We start from the raw sequence: 20,836 nt of genomic DNA, 5'->3' as shown, positions 1-20,836 counted from the left end.
ACCACAGGGGACTTTTTTTTTTTTATTAAACCGACACTTCCTGGTACAGCTGTCTGATGGTGATTTACATCTTCAGCACAGACACACGAACACAGGCCCGGAATGGCTAATCGGGAGGACCGTGACAATTCCCGGTGGGCCGGTCTGACTTTATTTTGGGCCACGTTGCGGGGGACACCCCCTAGTGGTAGGAGCCTCACTGCGCCCATTGCCCACTCGCCGTTGCATTAAGGTCCCGCGATGAGCAAAGAGGAGAGGGGACTTGCACATCTTTAAACGATATTTACATATCGAAGAGGGGACTCCATTCACTGCAGCAGGGGAGCTGTCTGTGCCTGTGGTTTCACTCAATGAGTGTTTGCCAACTGCAACTCAACAAAAACAAATTATTTAACTTTAACTTTAGCAATATTTAAACATTTCTCTGTGATTCAAATATTATGAACATAATCATGGCCACATATTGCCACTTCACTGCATTATATCAAGGACTGCCCTAATTTACTTTAGACTTAAAATAAATAAGTTCTTCGAGATAGATTACACTACACTACATTCCTTTCAGTATTTACTTCTTTTATTTTCTGCTTTGAAAATTTGTCTTCTCTGAAAGAAAACATGCAATTGAATATCACTGTTGCTTATGTCGGTTTGAACTGTACAAGAGGGGACCTTCTAGTGAAATTTAATTTAACTTCATAAATATAATTGCTCTGGAATCTATCTTGAAGAGAAATAATATCCTATTGATGTGAATCACAGATCCCACAATTGTTCGAAATGTTTCCTCAACCTCTTTTTTTTTTCTTTTCTTTTTTTTGGATTTTGTCTTTAACAGAGCCATCAGCATATCCGACCACTCAGCAGTGCTCCACTAGAGCTCCATTCCAGGAGTTGTTGTTCTCGCAAGAGTAGCCCTTGACAGGTGGCATGTCGGGCATTTTGGAGAGGAAGTCCTTATTGAGCTCGATTTTGAAGACTTCGAGGTCCTTCTCCGAGGATACATTGGCTGGGATGAGGTTCCACAGCATGGGCCCGAGTACTGCGAAAGATGTATCGTGCATCGTCTGATGTTTCGCCTTTCCCGACTTCGAGAGTTTCGGGAGCTTTGCGGTGATCCCGTTGCGTTTAGAGCTTTGAAACTCGATCCCCATGTTGTTAGGATGGTGTCCGTTGAGAATCTTCCACATAGTCATGATGACATAGCGCTCCCTTCGCCTTTTGGAGTGACAGGAGTTTCAGGCTTTTGAGTCTCTCCCAGTAATTAATGTCTTGGCATTGTGCAAGTCTAGCAGTGAAGGTTCGTTGAAGGGCCTCGATCTTCTGGGTGAGACCAACCTTTGACGGGTGCCACAATGGGCAGCAGTACTCAACTGCGCTCCTGACCATGCTCTTGTAGAGTGTCATCATTGTGGTTGTATCTCTGCATTTGAGTACATTAAACACCCAGGCAGACATTCTTTTAGCCTTCTTTATCATGGCATTGATCTGTATTTCCCACTTGAGAACAGCTGATACGATTACACCCAGATCTTTGACAGAGTCAGATGGACGGAGTGTGATGCCACTTGATGTGTCGTACCAGAACTGCTCCTTGAAGAAGGGGAGTTCTTTGAAGGCGTTGTTTCTGTCGCAACTGTGGTAGAGGTACTCGAACATGTCCTCGTGCAGCTGCATGTTGTTCCGCTAAACCTGTACAGTTTATTTCTTTATGAAGCATTTTGCCCACTCCCATGTTTATAAGAACATTACCAACTTGAAATACATCCTTTTAAGATACATTTAGACTAGTGAAAATGGTGCGTTAATTTGCAATTTGCAAGTTAATTATGGACACTCATGCAAATTAATCATGATAAAATATTTGAATTGATTGACAGCCCTAGTTAAGTTAAGTATTTTTTTCTCATGACAAAATTTCCCTTATGAACTATGGAAGAACTGTGAAGGCTCTATGGCAAATTATTTATTTTCTTCTATAGAGACAGCAGTAACCATTATTTTTCTAAGCCAATGAATACATGAATGTTAGAGTATAAGTGTCGCTCCATTACATTTAACAGGGGACCAGTGTCATTTTGTGGAGGCAAAGAGGGGACTTCTGTCATTCTGTACAATCCAAGTGGGAACCATCTTTTCTGTTTAACAGCACAAACAAATTCTACACATTAAACCTTCTTGAAGGTCTGTGTTTTTGCAGGTTCTGACATATGCTGTAGGTAACGACATAAAAATAACAGATGATAGCTTAAAAGCTGTTCAAGTGCAGGGAAAAGTGATTGTTGCTTGATTGAACAGTGATCAATTGTGGTAATTAAAACTGAAGTCATGTTATTTTGGAAAAACATCATTTAGAAAAAAACTGTCTCTTGCGTAAGTTCATATTCAAAGAACAGAAAAAGATGTGCTCTAAAATATAAAAGATGGTCCCCACTTGGATTAGATGTTAGAAGCAGTGAGAAAGCTACAGAGACAGTGCGTGGTTGTGGTCTAAAGGGCAGAAATGTAATTTCATACTGCAATACTCAAGCTAAACCTCTATTTGCGGTTTTCTTTCTGATTATCACACAATTTACCAAGTAATGAGTGCACGTAGGCCTACTGGTGAATAACGACGTAAAACAATTTCAAGGCTGTCAAAAATGCAGAATCGCAGAAATGTATGTGAGAGTTTGCAATTGTTTTAACATTGTAGGTATTATAGTCATAGTTCTTCTTTAGTGCTAGCTCAGCTCTTTGTTCAACAGGGTTGACTATGAACAAAGGTAGTGGTTGGATGATTCAATGATTAAAGTGGATCTCTTCGTGGACAGATTATAATCATGCATGTGCACACACACACACACACACACACACACACACACACACACACACACACACACACACACACACACACACACACACACACACACACACACACACACACACACATATGTAAGCACAGCATATGTAAAAACAAACAAACACATGGCCAAACATGCATAAATTCATGAATTCAAGAGCAAAATAGCAGTAAAACACACTCTCTCACACACACACACACACACACACACACACACACACACACACACACACACACACACACACACACACACACACACACACACACACACACACACGTATACACACTTTATATCCTTTGGCAACCTGTTCCGAGTTATTCCTCTGTAATTTAAGCTTAGACTGTATCATTCGGGAGACCAATTTTAACAATGACCATTTGAAACAATCCATGGTTTGTATAGTCTTCGACAGCGACATCTGTTGGAAAAAATATCATAAAGGTAGAAAAATAACAAGCATGATCAAATATTCTCCTTTAACAGTCCTCCACCTTTTATTCAATGTTTTTTTTTTAACACAATAAATAGAAAAGTGAATGAAACCCGGGAAAGCTCAGACAAACACAAGGACAGATTGATAAAAAAGCATGCAGTCATTTTGTACATGCATCATTGTTAATAGCTTAAATATGTAGTACATAAGCAACAAGTCCAAAAGCGGAAATATTTTAATTGACATTTGAAATGTATTGTTTACTATGAACACAAAGAAAATGTGTTACGTGTGACAATTTCACTTTTTAAGGAAGACGGTAAATTCTAAGGCAAGAAAGAAAGCGCAAAAATGTCACAGTACATCAGAAATAACAATGTCCATAAGGTTACACTCGCGGTTCAACAAGGCTTTTGTGAACCAATCACAAACGTTGAAACACATTGAAACAACAAGTGTACCCGGGGCCCATGATACAGTGGAGAATAATATTAAGAGTATGGTAATTATGGCATGCGTGGTGAAAACTGTGTTTTTACATTTATTCAGCGTTGTGTGGAAAGGGCAACAGACCTAAAATGGCCTTCCTTCGCTGGGTAGTTTCAGGGACAAATGACGTAAACATAAAAAAAACTGTTGAAGATATTTAGATATTTTCCCCTTTTTCTGTTTTGTAAAGTGTACCGTGCCCCGGGAAAAGGTGCTCAAAAAGATATCCATAGATACTATCATCATCATCATCATCATCATCATCATCGTCATCATCGTCATCAAATTATCATTATTAATATCATTATTATTAATGTGACACAACCACAGGCAGGTCCAGGGAAGTCTTTCAGTTCAACCGGATATTGCGTTGCTACATACTCTTTTGGAGAAAGATTGATACATAAAAAAATAAGTAACTCTTAAAAAGCAATCTCTCTTGCAGTCTTTCAGTTCAAAGTTAAAGCACGGCCCCTTCAAGAACATCAGTCGCTTGCTCGTGTCACATAATATAGATTAATTGTTACACGAGATGTGTAGCTAAATGACTCCTATGTCTACGATATGATGCTTGCAGTTGAGAAACGGTATTGTTACAGTTCTGCCTTTTACAGAATAAGCCTATGCATATTATTGTTGAATAATTAACAGTACATTTAAGCACTTCCTGTTTTTCAGATATTCTCAATTGCCATGTTTGGTGTGATTATTTGTGGTGGGGTATATTTGAGTGTGAGATGATGACTGAGTGTGTGTGTGTGTGTGTGTGTGTGTGTGTGTGTGTGTGTGTGTGTGTGTGTGTGTGTGTGTGTGTGTGTGTGTGTGTGTGTGTGTGTGTGTGTGTTTGTGTGTCTGAGGGGGTGGTGGGGGGGGGGGGGGGGGGTGAAGTTTATTTTGATTATAAGTGTGTGTGTTTGTGTATTGTTATTATTAAGCAATGAAAAGCTATTTATCCCATGTTTCTACCTCTTTATCCATGTTGCATCGGAGAAAAATCAGTTAGTGAGTTCAAACGTTGCATGAACCTCCCTGGTCCTTCGCTGGAGTTCAGAGAATCTTCCAGACATAAACATCCTCAGGGTGCTCTCCGTTACACTAGACGGGCAGAGACGCTCAGCAGGTCATATCCTGGGACATTAAGGTCCTTCTCATGGGCACATGGGTAAGGGCGGTGAGGCTAACCTTACTGCCGGCCTAGGCTAGCCTTACTTGGCTAGCCTCAAGTCCTTTCACTGCCTCCCACACATCCACACTAACACACACACACACACACACACGCACCCACACACACACACACACACACATATCATCGCACACACACACACACACACACACACACACACACACACACACACACACACACACACACACACACACACACACACACACACACACACACACACACACACACACACACACACACACACACACACACACAGCAGCCACCATGCATACAGCAGTGGAGAGGGAGGTGTGTGTTAGCTGTTCCTCTGGGCCATCTCTCTCTGGACCGACGTTGAGGAGCCCTGGCTGTCCTCAGCATCTCCCCCATCTATAGGGAGGGAAGGGGAGAGAGAGGGCGAGAAGAAGGCAGGGAGGGAGAAGAGATGACAACGATGATTTAACATGATGTAATCTAGCAGAATAGCAGTTGGGGGAACACAATAATAAATTAATATTTAAATGCCAGGAAATAAAAGTCATGAATTCCAACAAACAATCAAACTTCCAAGCTTGTTGAAATAAATAAAGAATAGTCAAATATTTAAATGTATTTAGAATCGCAAAAGTCATGTTTTGTACCTTTTGAAAATTTAAACCTATTTAACTTTTCCACTGTAGCTATTTAATAGTTAAACAATATCTTATATACTTCAATAGATAAATAAGATAAACAATAAGACATAGGTATATATATATCTATAACCGTAGCTACAACTCTAGCCACTAGAGGCCGCTAACTGTAAAACGTACATAGTGCAGCTTTAAAGCGGCCTGACAAGCCAGATAACTATGCACTTCTGGTGTTAGCTTAGCGTCCCGTGCTCCCGTCTCCTCCCCCTTGCTCACCTCTGCGGGCAGTGTGTATGTGCAGCTGGGACAGGGACAGGCTGAGGGGCAGCTGGCCCCCCTGCGGGTCGCTGGGGCTCTGCAGGATGTCGTGCATGGCGTTCCTCCGGCCTGTGCGCCCCGATGCGATGAAGTCGGCGTACGTAGCCTCGACCTCTGCCATCCCTCAGCCCTCCAGCATCCTCCGGTACTCAGCCAGCGGCTGAATGTGTGATTGGGGGGAGAGGGGGAGGAGGGGGGGGGGGGGAAGAGAGAGCAGGGGAAGGGCAGAGATGGATAGAGAGGGAGGAAGAGGAGAGAGAATGAGAAAGAGAAAAGACAAAGGGAGTGATGGGGGGGGAAAGATACAGAGGTAGAGAAACAGAGAGAGAGATACATGGAGAGCAAGAGGGATAGGAGACAAAGTGAGAGAATCATATTTTAACAAAGAGATGGGGAGAGACAAAGAGTGAAAGATAGACACAAAATTAGAGAAATGGAGAGAGGGAGAGACGACAAAGAGAGAAATAATATTTGTTAAACAACGAGACAGATAGGGAGGGAACAGAGGCAACAGAGAGGAGGAGGAGACAAAGAAAAGTAGAGAGACACAAAAAAGCAAGAGAAAGCGACCAAGAGGAAGAGACAAAGACAAAGAAAGAGAAAGGGAGAGAAATACAAAAAAAGAGAGACAAAGACAAAGAGAGGAAGATTTTAGTTGAGCTTATTGGTCGTACAATGACCTTTTCTCAAGTTAAACTATTTTCCTACTGTAACCTCTAATATTTTATAATCTCTCTGCGCTCCTTTGTGACTTTAACCACACTCCATTTTGTTTTATAGCATCAGTACAAGGGGGTTTTGCTGACTGATGGCATTCTGCTGACTAGCCCACTTCGAATGTCCGCTGTAAAGTAAATCTCTTTCTGACCGCTTAATTACCATGCGTCCCTTCCTGCCTGTAATATTTAGATCCTAAACGCTTTCTGTGCCGCACCCCCCCCAGAGCTTTTAAAAAGAAAAGGTCCTTGGGTTTCACCTTGGGTTCATTTAGCTTGCCGGGTCTGGTTCCCTTAACACTCTATGGTATTTATGATGTCACCACCAAAAAGTTCTCACATGTAGATCTGCACACACTTTTAAAATGTGAACCACATATACCAAGCTCACGTCAATAGAGTTCAGCAGAAATTTGAGGTCACTGTTTCAGCACCAAAAAGACCTGTCTGTGCCACACACGCACGTACGCACGCACGCACGTGCGCGCGCACACACACACACACACACACACACACACACACACACACACACACACACACACACACACACACACACACACACACACACACACACACACACCTGCATATTCTGCCTAAAACATATCACAAGCTCATATAGTTTTGTTTTAGTTTGGCACAAGTGTATATTAAAGAGGTGAATATTTAACACTGAAAGTCCCTCTCATGTAGGTCTTAAAATCAAACAAATTTAACAACATATTCAAATGTTGAAACATACATTTGAATCATGCAGTAAAGGTTTGTTGTGTCTTATGCTGTACAGGGACATGTGTGGTGTATTTGACTAGAGAGAGAAGATTTAAGAAACGACTTATACATCTCAGAATAAACAAAATACTTCACAATATTCCCTCAAAACACAGAGGGTAGAATTAACAGGGTGTAACTATCAAGATGCCCTAACCAGAGATTAGCCGTATGCCAATAATTTACAACCCTGGGCAATTGCCATTACTATGGAGAACTAGTAACAATGGAGAACCACTGAAGGTAGGCCTACAAAGGAATGTGCAGGTAGGCCTGATTGAGAAAACACACCTTGCCTTGTTGTCACACACAGACATTATCCCCATTCCCTGTAAAGCTCAACTCAAAAAAACGCATTGTAGACATCTGGCATGTTAGCATTTTAATTTTCTGTGTTATCGTTTCCTTTCACTGCTTTTGGTTTTCCAAGAGGATGCATGCAGAATCTTCTTCATGATAATTGCGCCAGCATGCCAAAAAAACACCGAATATTTTCTACATAGTACCGGTATTATACTTGGTGGGGTAGTTCTGCGTGTGCTCTTACCTACTATGACAGTTGCTCCGGTGTTGCAAGCCGAAGCTACATCTCCACCACCGAGGGAGTGACTCGTAGGAACGGTGACCGTGGGCCCGAAATCACAGCAGACGGTTTAAGAAGGGTCTAGAAATGGTCGTTCCAATAACGTAATCCAAATATCTTGACGCGTCAGCTACGATTGAAAACACGCAACCCAAGCGAATGACAGCTGGGTTATTTAATAGGGCACACCGCTCAGTGTTTAAACATCACCTAGACATCATCAATTTGGCTCAGCCTCGTATCCATGGCGGTAGCATCTTCCTAGTTCGCAACCAATAAGCAACCAGCAAACTCGTATCTGAACGGTGATTGGTCAGGACACACAAAGGATGAGAGTAGAGAGACGTGGTCCTTCCTCTGCTACATCACCTAATTTACAGTATTTGGATTCAATTCCCTAAAAACGTTGTTAGTTTCGCATTTTTACTTAGCGGTTTAGTTTATAGTACCTCGCCACGAAAGATAACCATTACAAAAATATCATACCCTCAAATAGTTTTGAATTTCAAGAGAAGTTAGTTATTAGTTGTAAAATATTGTGGGCGTGTTCTTCCAACAAATATTTCCATAACAGAAGTGATGATACAAGATTCTTGATGAGGTAATGCAAAGGAACAGTGTGCAGTACTACCTTATACCACTGGGAGGTGCTGCTATACCAGGGAGTCACTACCTTGGCGACACAAATTAGGTGATGCGCTGATTTGATCATCTGACCAAACGATTTGTTACCGTTGCTCGAACAACGTGGCACATCAAATACCATGTGGAAGCTGGCCTCGATTGATCCTCCGAATGTTAAATTTAGACATTACTCATGCATGGAATGATGGAACAATGTATTAATTAGCCTCATGGTGCAATTAGCCTGTAATCTGAGGTTTCACACTCTTCTGACATGTTAGCAGATATATACATCAATGCATGGCTCAATTACATCAACATTCATGACGTTTCACACACGTTAAATACCAATAAAAACGATATAACAGAAATATGTCAGCAAATTCAACGACATCCAATGTCAAAACGAAATTACACCAAGACAAAATATGCCAATACACACTCAAACTTAAAACAGAGAATAAAGATCCTGCAAAATCAGGCCTTTTTTCAATGAAAGTAAAATGCTGACATCAAGACAGCAATGATCTCGGTTCCCCTGAGAACCCGTCAAAGAACAGGTACAGGAAGTTGCTTACGAAAGGATGATGCAGGACACTTCAGTCACTTCCATCATCGCAACTTAAAGATCCCTACGTAGTTTATCTCTAAGCTATGTCCTAATTAATCTTGGTTAGGATGAGTAGATGGATGGGGGAGTGGGTGGATGGATGGATGAGTGTACTGATGGATGGAAGGATGTGTGTGTGGATGGAGGAACATTTTTAATGGGTGGATGGAAAGATGTGTGTATGTATGGATAGATAAATGGACGTGTGAAAGGATGATGGATGGATGAATTAATATATGGATGAGTGGGTGGATCGATGCATGTGGGACTAAAGCATGGATGGATGTGGATGGTGCATATGGATGGATGGGTGCACAATTGGACACACACACACACACACACACACACACACACACACACACACACACACACACACACACACACGCACACATGCACACACACACACACACACACACACACACACACACACACACACACACACACACACACACACACACACTGGCGGAAGAGTAGACCTTGCAGAATGTCGGAGTCAAAAGTGTTTAGATTAAAAGTTGGAATTGTAAATATGCATTGTCGTGACGTCACCTAAAAGGCACATACAAACGACAAGTTCCTTCCCAATCGTGGCAATTGGTCAGTCGTTATCGGGATCCGGTGCGTAGCTGTTGTTACTCTGGACGCCGAAAGAGGGCGCGGCTGAGAGTGGTACCCATGCCGTCTGTCCGTCTGGCTGGATGGGGGATGTTGGATTGTGAATCAGGGGAGCGTTGGAGAGTGAGTGAGAGCGAGTGAGTGAGGGAGGGAGGGGAGAGAGGAGAGAGAACCTCTGTGGCTGCTACTGCTGCTGCCGCTTCGCCAGCCTTCTCCTGTGCGCAGTGCACTGCCTGCACCGACCGCTCCTTCCAGTTCCATCCCGAGCCGCGTCTCTCCTACGGCGGATTGGCGGATGCCGGCTACCCCCCTGTTTTCTCTCATCGCGTAGCCTACTTGCGACGATGCGAAGAGCCTTTTAACACTTCTTCCAGACGACTATTCTCGAGGAGGGGGAGGTTGGAATGAGAGCGTTCCTGTCTAACGTGCTTTGATGATACGGGATTCGCAGATTCAACGGGGGAGTCGAGAGGATCGGGGATATTTTATACAGTAAGCGGCTGGCGCAATGTCATCTCTATGTGCTCACTCCGCCGTGAGCTGTCACTCATTTGCATCCGCTGGCCCACCATCCATCCAGGATGACTATAGATGGTTCATCACGTTTGTTTGTGTATCCCGTAGTCCCTGCCTCATTTGCTGCAGCGTTTTCTCCCCCAGATGTTTCGGCGTCGGAGGGAGAGGTTATGAATTGTGTTTTTCCGCTGAAAGGGGGCTGTGGTGGTGGCGAGGCTCCATTGATTGTAAACTGAACATGGAGCCTCATCATTTCAGCTGGATGCTCGATCCGAAGGAGGAGGGGAGGGGAGAGGCGATATAGGGAGGAAGAGGAGGGGGGGGATGGATGGGAGAATTGCATTCTCCGTTTGACCTAATTTCAGTGATATAAGTGTACGATTATGAAGGTAGTCGACAGCGGCTTATCGCTGGCCAAACCGTCCATTTAATAGTCTTTGAATGGGGGCGATATAGCCCGTTTTTGGAGGCATGCATGAGGTGTTTATGGTGCGAGCCGTCGGCCAGAGCTCCGTCTGATGCATCTTAAACGCCTGATCATCTGACGGTCTGTCCACTTAAGCGACCCGTGGTTATAATAAAGTCCCCAGCCTGTTTGCTTTTGTGTTTCGTTCGGTCTCAAGGCGGTTAGAATCAACCTTATTCATCAGATCAACGCGTTTCTACACTGCATGCGATCTCACTGGATTGTGTTTTATTCCCCCCCACAACAAGCAACAGCATTGCACGGACGGATCTTGCAGGAGCGTGTTGTTGCGTATGTGAACGGCCCCTGGTGCTGCTCTGTGACCTGGCAACACGTCGGGGTTGGTTCATGCTGAATTACTCATACTGGCTGTGTATCTGGCAAGAAGTTAATGACTAATGTCTAATTTAATGTAATCACATATTCCCTTCTCCTCGAGGCGAGCAGGGCATGGTGCTTGCTGTTCAAATACACTAGCTGTCTTTCATTGATGTAAGGGGTGAGTCTGACGGAGGAAGCCAAAGGACCTGGTCCCCTGAAGTATACAGCCTGGATCTGTCGCCTGTGGATATACATCCAACACGGCAATTGGTGATTAAAGTGGCGTAGAGCCTATCGCGTTTCCAGAAAACGTATAGTCACGTTGCCAGATTCGTTTATTTAGAATTTTATGAATTGTTGTTTGCCAGGGTTTCCGGGAATAGGGTCCCCATTCACCAAACAATCCCAAATGCAGAGGCGCTGTCTCCCTCTTTATCTAGGCTATATCAAATTAAAATAGCACTAGATCAAATCGTTGCCTCCATGACTCCTCCCGGTCCAAGACGAAATTCCACTGAGCCGGAAGACTCAATTAATGACTTAATTGGCTTGTACTTAACTCAATCCAACTGTTGTTGAAAAGGGGACTGTTGTCCATGTCTTCCCAAAATTTGTGAAACCAGAGAGTACATATTTTCAATTATTAAAGGAGAATTTGAATGTTGAGCGTTGGAATTCAAGGGATAGCTGAAATTAATTTGCCATTGCCTTTGCCCTTGATCCCTCAACGCCAGGTTCTGTCCCTTTTCACATCTTATCTTGACCGTTCAAATCACAATGCATTAACATTTTGCCACAGAAAAAGCTGTTTATCTCTTCCTGCTCTGAGGCGCTATCACAAGAGCATTAGCATATTTACAGTCTGATCCCTGTATGCTAACACATTAGCGCTGCGCTAGCACATTAGACGCACGCCGTGTGTTCAGTGAACAGATCAGAAAATGGTTGAACTATTTTTATATATAGAAATATATATTTATTTACATCATCCCAGAGGCAATCGATCGCATCAAATACTGGAAACTTGTTTTACAGTTGAAACGTCTGCCCATTTTCTCATTGCGCCCCGTTAAGCTAATTAAATTGCTTCAAAAGTTTGCCTGTAATATTTCAATTTCTTTATCTGTAGTGTACACAGATTACAAGGAGAAAAAACTTTATTTTAAAAACAACGGGAAATTATATAATTACATATGCAGAGGATCCGAGAGAGACATAATTCAACAAGTAATGGTGATTTTTTTGGTTTATTGATATGAAATCTGCATGGGCCTCTGGTTCGCAGCCTTTTTTGTACAAAAATCCTTGCGACCCCAACTTCTAATATTGATGTGCATCTGTTTCCCCACTTATTGTTTTGGCCCTCTCTCTCCCAGAGAGAGAGAGAGAGAGAGAGAGAGAGAGAGAGAGAGAGAGAGAGAGAGAGAGAGAGAGAGAGAGAGAGAGAGAGAGAGAGAGAGAGAGAGAGAGAGAGAGAGAGAGAGAGAGAGAGAGAGAGAGAGAGAGAGAGAGAGAGAGAGAGAGAGAGAGAGAGAGAGAGAGAGAGAGAGAGAGAGAGAGAGAGAGAGAGAGAGAGAGAGGATTGACACAGAGAGTGAGTGGCATGTAGACAGAGACACAGAGAAATGGACACAGAAACAGTAGATAGACAGGAAGGGCAGGGATGGTCACACACACACACACACACACACACACACACACACACACACACACACACACACACACACACACACACACACACACACACACACACACACACACACACACAATGATATTTGGATGGTCAAACTCTCACCCACACCTACCCACACACACTCTCCAGGTAAACTTGACTTGTAATTCCCGGTGGCTCTACCCCAGTAAAACCAGCACTCTGTGGCTCTCTGGCTCCTGTCAATAATACATGGCTGTGAAGCAGCAGCGCTCCCCGCTTAGAGCCGCCATGACTGGTGGAGTGGCTTCTGGAGGAGAGGAGGGACACGGGGGAGGGGGCAGGGATACAGGGAGGTAGAGGTACAGGGATAGATAGATGAATAGGTAATAAAGTGGGCTCTACTCAAGGCCTGAAGAGAGGAAAGAGGAATGACAAGAGAGAGAGAATTCAACCCCAGGTTGTTGGGTTTGTCTGGACCTTTCCGGGTTAGAGTGCACCTTCCCCCCACTGGGGTATCTCTCTGGCTTCTGTGAGGGCTGCGCTCAGCAGACATCTTCACCAAGGTCATGGCCATGAGTTGCTAAGCACAGAACCATTACTTCCCCCAAAGAAAGGGGGCTCTGGTGGGCTTTATGTGAAATTCCACATGTACTCCAGTAGTCCACGTCCGTTTGCAGGTTGTTTGTCTTTTTCTTTTGGGTGGGGCACAAATTCTTTTCGCAGGAGAAAATAAGGATTTAAAAATTGCAAGTTCAGTGATTGGGTATAAAGTGAGAGAGAGTGAAGCGAGTGAAATGGAGTGAGAGAGCGATAAACGCTTGTGACTCATAGGGACTTGTGTTACACACCGGTGACTCTGCCGCAAAGGGCTTTCAGAACCTTCCTTATCATGTCAATAAGTGGCGATATCAAATTAAACTCGCTCTTCAACATGTATCTGCCTCCCTTCTTGCTTTCCCAGCCGAAACCAGAATGCCACCATTGTCCGATGGAAGTAATGCTACGCAGAAGTGGCCAAATGTATGCAGCATTTCGGTGACACCTTATGAATGCATAATGGCGCGAGGACGCATATGAGGTTATTTGTGGCCCCTCGCTCCTGAGTCACTCAGAAGTGGGCCTTGTGGGGAATGAACCAGCTGATCCCAAGAAGAGCGGGGATGTATTTTCTGAAGTATCGCCCACAACGTGCCCGTATACCAAATAGGAGTAGTGAAAGTGAAAGTGAAAGTTGAGGTGAGGGGAAAGTGTAATCTTTGATCTCGGCTCCGAGCCAGGAATTCAATCCCCTCCCCCACTCTGTATTTCTCCCAGCATCCCCTTCACAGAGGAATCCCCGCCTATACTCACCTATACCCCCCAACCTACACCCCCACCCTTCCACAGTCTCCCCCTGAAAGACCTCCCGATCTAGCACCATCCATTTTCCCACAGAGCAGGATGTTGTCATGTGGTTGCCAAGGGAACCATGGTTGCCACACACATGATACGCGTGTGTGCGCGTGTGTCCTCTCAGCCAAGGAGAGGTTTCCGGCATTTTTCGACTCTCACCCCAATCAAGGGGAGAGATCTTGTAAGCAATAACCAGAGCAGGTTCTACGCTGTCATGACGACCGCATCCAAGACTTTGAACGGTTACAAAGATTTTGGAAGCGCAGAGGACCGCCTCGCACTGATTGGCCGCGGCTCGTGTTTTGTCCTGATAGGGCGCGTCGACAGCACCTCCTTACCAGCAAACCGTTATGATGACATTATGATTTTATTTTTCCTTGCATATAGTTTAAGGGGCCTTTATGAAACTGGACAGTGGAGAGAGACAGAAAAGTGGGGGGCAAAGAGAGAGGGAAGGACATGTACCTTAGGACAGCAAGTGGGAATCGAACCCGGGTCGCTAAGAGGCGCCTGGACAACACGGTTAGCACACTAGAGTAGGCTGAGCTCGCAATATGTTTGCAAGGCACAGCGCAATGCCGGTGAGATAAGTATTGTGTTGTGTCATACAGCAAATATTGTGATAGTGTGTAGTGACACATATAACATATAACCACAATATGATGTAGTGATTAGGCAGACAGATTGTTTCGCTCTGGTGTCCTATCATATCATATACATCCTATAAATTACTGAGACGCAGTTCGAACTGACGGGCCCTCGCTACGTTGTCCTTTTTATATTTAAATGTGTAATCACATGGTCACAACATTCCCTATTGACTTCTAAAGGTTCTAGAAATACTATTCGTGACTCATTGTTGTATTGATATGACTGGATGTAAGTGTGTGATATCTTAAAGGTGTTCTGGCATTGGTCATGTAAGCAATGTGAGCAATGAGATTGTATCTAGGATAAACTCTGAATTGGATTTGGCATCAGCTCGTCGATTACAATTTGCATAAATTGAATGCATTTGTTTGTGTGTGTGTGTGTGTGTGTGTGTGTGTGTGTGTGTGTGTGTGTGTGTGTGTGTGTGTGTGTGTGTGTGTGTGTGTGTGTGTGTGTGTGTGTGTGTGTGTGTACGTGTAGGTGTGTGTACGTGTAGGTGTAGGTGTGTGTGCGTGTAGGTGTATGTGTGTGCACGTTTGCAAGTGTGTGTGTGTGTCACATGCCAATGTGTTTGTTCCAGTGCACGGTGGGAAGCGTTGTCTGGCCAGTGAAGTCTGGCTATTGTCTGGTCCTAAAGCCTTCCCTGTGTTGGTCCTGATTCGCTCTTTGTCATAACAGCCCACTCAGCAGTTTGCTGGTTGACACCACCACCACCACCACCACCACCACCACTTACACCACCACCACCACCACCCTGCTAGAAGATAAGGATTTTGACGCACAAGTCCAGACACGGTCCTGCTCGAAGGCCAAGCCGACCGCACACTGCCATCGTTCTGCCCTGCCTCCGCTCTGGCTTTCACTTGGACTTTTTGATCAACTGTGTGACGGGGGATTTAGCGCCGCTGACGTCTGAGCTCAAACGAGATGTAAGATTCAGTGCGTCGCGGTAGATTACAGGAAAATCCATGCTGGGAATGTAATTTCAGAATCTGCTGAATAATCAGAGGTAGTTGTTCATATTGATTGGTGGAATATTCATTTGCAGGAGGAATCTCTTTGGTGTCTGCGGTTTGGAATAGAGTTTGTGTCTGAAGCGAAACGATCATATCTTCCTACTTCAGTTCATCTCCATCGTTTTTTTCAAGTTTTACAAAATAGCAAGACTCTGATTCTATAAACAACACTTCACAACAACATCAAAAGAACCGTTGGTGGAATAATAATATAATTGACCAACCGACAAGCCAAAGACAAAGTATTGTTGTTTTGCATCCTTTTGTAGCACGGCCAGACATTTGAACTAATGATCAGCCCGAAATCCCCCTTTCCCTCTCTATCCCCTCTCCCTCCTCACCTCCTTCTCCTCTCTCCTCCTCCTCCCCATCTCTTCTCTGCTCCTCCTCCTTATCTTCTCTCTCCTCCTCCTCCTTATCTCCCTTCTCCTCCCCACCTCCTCCCCTCTCCTCCCTACCCCCTACACCTCCGCTCTCCTGCAGCAATAAGAGTCTCACAGGCTGCGGTACCCTTGCCTACCCATGTCTTTGCTTGTGGTGTGTGTATGTGTGTGTGTTTGTGTGTGTGTACCTGCAGAGTGTCAGATAGACAGCTGTTCAACTCACACGTCGATAAGTCTAACGTGGTGGGGATGATTCCTGTCCCACTAGGTTTTGAGAGATGGGGATTCGGATCGCTGATTACAGTTTGTTTCGGTTCCTTAAAAAAGGGGCCAAAAGTTAAACTCGTAATAGAATTGCAGTTCACTTCCTTTGTGTCGCATACCTTTTGCCTCCCCACTACGCGACACCATCTCTGCATTTTAAACAAGACGAGACAGCGAGACAGCGAGAGAGAGAGAGAGAGAGAGAGAGAAAAAGTGAGAGAGCTAATAACAAAGAATAAAGCGACGTACGAGTTAGCGATTACGTTACTCTCCGATCTCCGGAGTGCTGAGGAAAATCATTAGCGCACCTCGAGCCCCGGTGGTGAATATAGATTGAACTTTATGAATACGACATGCAGTGAGAACGTTGTTTGCTCTTTTTCGGTCAATCCACCAGGGGATGTGAGGAGATTGAGTTATTTTAATCATCTTTGATGTCAGGCAGAGAAAGAAAAGGGAGGAAGAAACTGTGCGTTGAAACCATACACGTGGGAAAACCGGTTAAAAATGGAAAATTGAATCAAGAGTTTACAGCTTGTTGTTTTCATCAATCGAAGCATATCAACCGGAAAAATACACGCGTTTTATCAGTGGTGCGAACTGAACGCCGGTGCGTGTGTACGCTTCGTCTTCTGCGGAGCGGAGAGCCACCACATGTAGTGGAACAGTGGGGGACGTGTTGCGGGCTTTTGAACAAATTATGCATGGAGAATAACCATAGGAGAATCCTGAACCAGAGACACAGAACTCATTCGACACAAACCTCACTACACAGGATTGTGTACTGATAGGGAGTTCCACTCCCAGCTATAAGTTACTGGGTTCGATACCCAGTATCCCTAGAGCCTACCTGTAGGCTCCCTTGAGCACGATGCCTCACACCCACCTTCTCATTGATGACATTTGAGGTGTACCGGAAGTAGGCACCACCGGCTAAATTACTGTGAATGTGAATTCTAGGGAATAGTTAATGTAAGTCATTATATTAATCTTCTCTACAGCAATGCACAGTTTCATATTTTATGCATGTTTAAATATGCCTGCAGCATCGATGTGAATCAGATTAATAACAAACTAGCTGGAGGTGATAAACCATTCCAGGGATGTTAACATGGCTAACAACATGGGGGGTCATCCCTATGTTCCCCAGGTCCTATGTTCCCCGGGTGCAAAGGGTTAGGGTCAGGTTTAGGGTTAGGGTAAGGGTTAGGGTGAGGTCGAGGGTTAACCCTAAACCTAAACCTAACCATAACCTATACGGAGGAGAGCCATTCTAACCAATCACAGGCGAATCAGAGGCGAAAAAGGCGGTACTTGCCCCTACCATCCTACGAAAAAAGATTTGCTCACAGGGACCTATGTTTCCACATACAAAGCGGGGAACATAGGACCCGGGGAACATAGGACCTGGGGAACATAGGTACGCTCCCACAACATGGCTAACAGACTGGCTAACAACTGGCAGGGCTTGTTGGGCAATATTCATTTAATTACCACAGGCTGGCCATTGCTTTCACTCTTCACCGGGAATGTGACGTCTGTTCTGATTGCTGTTGGACCGGTCGAGCCAAATTGAGGTCCCTGATTGTAAACCAATGATATTCTAATGTTGATGCTTCACAGATGCATAGTCTGTGTATATTGTTCCTTTGTTGCTCTGTGCAGACCAGGGTAGTAAACAAGAGGTTTATGTGCCCCATGTAATAGGATTTGGGAGCCTTTTGGATAATTTCCCGGGCAATTTTATAAAATATTGGGAAACACCAATCTTTTCTAAATTGTATGACTGACCAATATTCAATGTTCCTATCAAAAAAATCGGGACCGGCTTTGCAAACACATTTTATTAACGTTTTTTTTATGGACAGATTTGAAAGCTCTCGTCTTCCCAATTTCCAGGGCAATGACATTCTGTCAGGGGCAGAATGCCCCCATGCCCCCATTCATTTCTGCCCCTAGCGCAGACCCAGGTCTAGCCAAAGCAAGATTTACACTTGAATAACATCAAAAGGCCTGCAGCAGGGGACTCACACCTGGAGTAGCCCACCGAGGGCCGGCCTCGGAGCCCATCGGCTCCTCTCCAAAGGTGTAAGACGTCAGGGCGACTGACGTCCCACCTCATCTCTGCTGCTACGCTTTCCGGTTAATTTCCACCGACGTGGGGCAGATCAGAGATCAGATGAGACAAGGATGTTTGGAGATTTATTCATTTGAAAGACACATCGTCTCCACATTACACAGATCACCCGATGTCACTGGATTTGCACAGAATCGCAGACGCAGAACCATGGAAAAGACAGGCAGCCGTGTAGCCGACCACCTACCATACTGCAGGTACGCCGTCTATTGGGCGCAGGAGTATAACTCAGACTTCGGCCTGGATCGGTAATGCAGCTCGGTTGAGATCAGGAACATCCGGGATACGGTTCAGTGATTATCCAGCGATCAATAAGCTCTCCGGTCGATCGTGATAATAAATCCTGATGTTGTATTGCACTGGAAGTGGGCGATGTAAATTTTTCTCTCATCCCGGGTTGCCTGTAAAATACGCAGAATACATTACCTTATTAAACTCCTATATATTGGCATGGTTAGTGTTTCATGGTTCCAACAGGCCAAGGGTTCCCATGCAGGAATTCAGCGCATATTTCAAATCAAGCATCGATTAAATGAGGTAGAAATAAGACGAAAGAAAAAGAGCAGAGAAAGAGCGAGCAGGCAGAATACTAAATTAAATATGATTGAATAAAGGAGAAAAGGAGAAATGAGAGGACGGGGAGCTGAAGTAGGGGCAAGAGAGTGATAAAGTGTAGAGAGCATGCCAATAGAGAAGGCTGGATGGGAAAATGTGTTGCCACAAATTGTATTCCATTCCAATGCATCTCGATTTCGCTTATGACTTTAAAACATCATTCTAGTTAAGTGGAGGCAATTACTTAGAAGTAAATGCACAGATATATTTGGGGTATGGGATCAGATGTAAACAGTTTTTGTTCATTCTCTCCCACGTGCCACGTATAAACAGGGGGTTAAAAAGCGTGATTGATCACTTGAGGGGCTTGTCTTTTCATCATAATTCACATACTCTACGCGACGCGCTCACCACGCCATGTCGATATCTTTACTTCTGCACCATACAATACCACTCGACAAAGACAATAAGTGATAACGTAGCAAGTCAATTAATTACAGAGCGGACGGAGGAAGGGAGGGAGCGATGGGTGGGTGGAGGGAGGGTGGGAGGGGTGGATGGGTGGATGGATGGATGGATGGATGGATGGATGGATGGATGGATGGAGCGAGAGAGGGAAGACAGGACACAGGAAAAGTGAGGATGAGTGACAGACAAACAGGTAATTAAGGGGCGGGAGGGGGGGAGAGAAGGACAGGAAGAGATACGGGAGGGGAGGAGAGGCAGGGTGAGTAGAAGGGTGGGTGGAGGAGAGGAGAGATACAATGGAGATGGAGAGAAGAGGGTTTAATGCACACAGAGAACATTCTTCAGCAGTCACCGAGAGCCACTGACACGCAAACTACGAGAGACAGAAGCACTCCGCCCTATTTATAGCACCGCCTGAGAAGAAGAGCGAGAGATGGGGAGATGGTCTGTACGTGAGAGGGAACGAGGGAGATGGAGAGAGAGAGAGAGAGAGAGAGAGAGAGAGAGAGAGAGAGAGAGAGAGAGAGAGAGAGAGAGAGAGAGAGAGAGAGAGAGAGAGAGAGAGAGAGAGAGAGAGAGAGAGAGAGAGAGAGAGAGAGAGAGGGGGGCCAATGCCACAAAATCTCCGGGGCGAGGTTGGCATACATTTTTCATTGGCTAAAGGGGAATAGCACCCCATTTTAGATGCCAACGCAAATCTTACTCCCGGCGTCGGACAGCCCAATCGACGATCATGAATACAGCGAGGGGTCCTTTGAGAAGCCCCCTCTTGTCATGTCCATCGTGCCCGTTTCAGACAGACTCATCTCAACACGGCGCCACCGTGTGAATGACAACTTGGAACGCTTCAAATTGAAATATTTGATCTTCGCTGCACCTAGCATGCTAATGTGGTTGCAGCAGTGGACACCGCGCTGCGCGGGCATCCTGGTTGACAGGTCCCATCTGTGATGTCACAGCTGGGACTATAGCCTGCAGGTGGCTCCTTACACAGTCTATATGGAGTAGAAGGATTGCACGTTAGTAACATCAAATTATTGAAACCTTCCATGAAACCCATAAGCATGTGGAAAACCACTAGATACATTATCGGCATCTAAATAAAATTGCTATGTGAACATAGCAATTTAGCAGAATAGCAGAATATAGGCTACATTATATATATATATATATATATAGATATAGATATAGATATATATTTATATATATATATATAGATA

The 20,836-nt window shown here is 44.6% G+C and overlaps 2 protein-coding genes across 10 annotated transcripts in view; one reads left to right on the top strand and one right to left on the bottom strand.

The window, feature by feature from the left end:
• Window positions 1-5,138: 5,138 nt before the first annotated feature.
• Window positions 5,139-8,202, bottom strand: LOC115549135 (cAMP-dependent protein kinase inhibitor alpha). Of its 2 annotated transcripts, none has more exons than XM_030364152.1 (3): window positions 7,909-8,202; window positions 5,836-6,037; window positions 5,139-5,317 (listed from the first exon to the last, which is right to left on the bottom strand). In XM_030364152.1, the coding sequence occupies exons 2-3, from the start codon at window positions 5,996-5,998 to the stop codon at window positions 5,244-5,246; spliced, it is 237 nt and encodes a 78-aa protein (XP_030220012.1). In that variant the 5' UTR covers window positions 5,999-6,037; window positions 7,909-8,202; the 3' UTR covers window positions 5,139-5,243. The 2 variants fall into 2 exon arrangements, with proteins under 2 accessions (XP_030220012.1, XP_030220013.1); XM_030364153.1 differs by having other exon boundaries at window positions 7,913-8,202.
• Window positions 8,203-9,828: 1,626 nt separating this feature from the next.
• ctnnd2b (catenin (cadherin-associated protein), delta 2b) overlaps window positions 9,829-20,836 on the top strand; it is a 104,806-nt gene continuing 93,798 nt past the window's right edge. For 3 of the 8 annotated variants that reach the window (XM_030364215.1, XM_030364213.1, XM_030364210.1), the window contains exon 1: window positions 9,831-10,285. The gene's annotated coding sequence lies outside the window, so the exon portion shown is untranslated. Of the gene's footprint in view, window positions 10,286-20,836 lie in introns of all 8 variants that reach the window. The other 5 variants (XM_030364206.1, XM_030364208.1, XM_030364211.1 and 2 more) reach the window with 3 other exon arrangements.

The sequence above is a fragment of the Gadus morhua genome, chromosome 8 (genome assembly GCF_902167405.1).
Source record: "Gadus morhua chromosome 8, gadMor3.0, whole genome shotgun sequence".
In the NCBI taxonomy this organism is placed as follows: Eukaryota; Metazoa; Chordata; class Actinopteri; order Gadiformes; family Gadidae; genus Gadus; species Gadus morhua.
Note: the sequence above shows the minus strand (reverse complement) of the source record. Positions and strands in the feature narration are given on the sequence as shown.

What these genes read in the sequence shown, in the direction of transcription:
- LOC115549135 (XM_030364152.1), bottom strand. Translation starts at nt 5,998, where the DNA reads ATGGCAGAGGTCGAGGCTACGTACGCCGACTTCATCGCATCGGGGCGC. An exon ending in CATACACACTGCCCGCAGAG is followed by an intron (nt 5,318 to 5,835) that starts GTGAGCAAGGGG and finishes CCCTCCCTATAG; the next exon opens with ATGGGGGAGATGCTGAGGAC.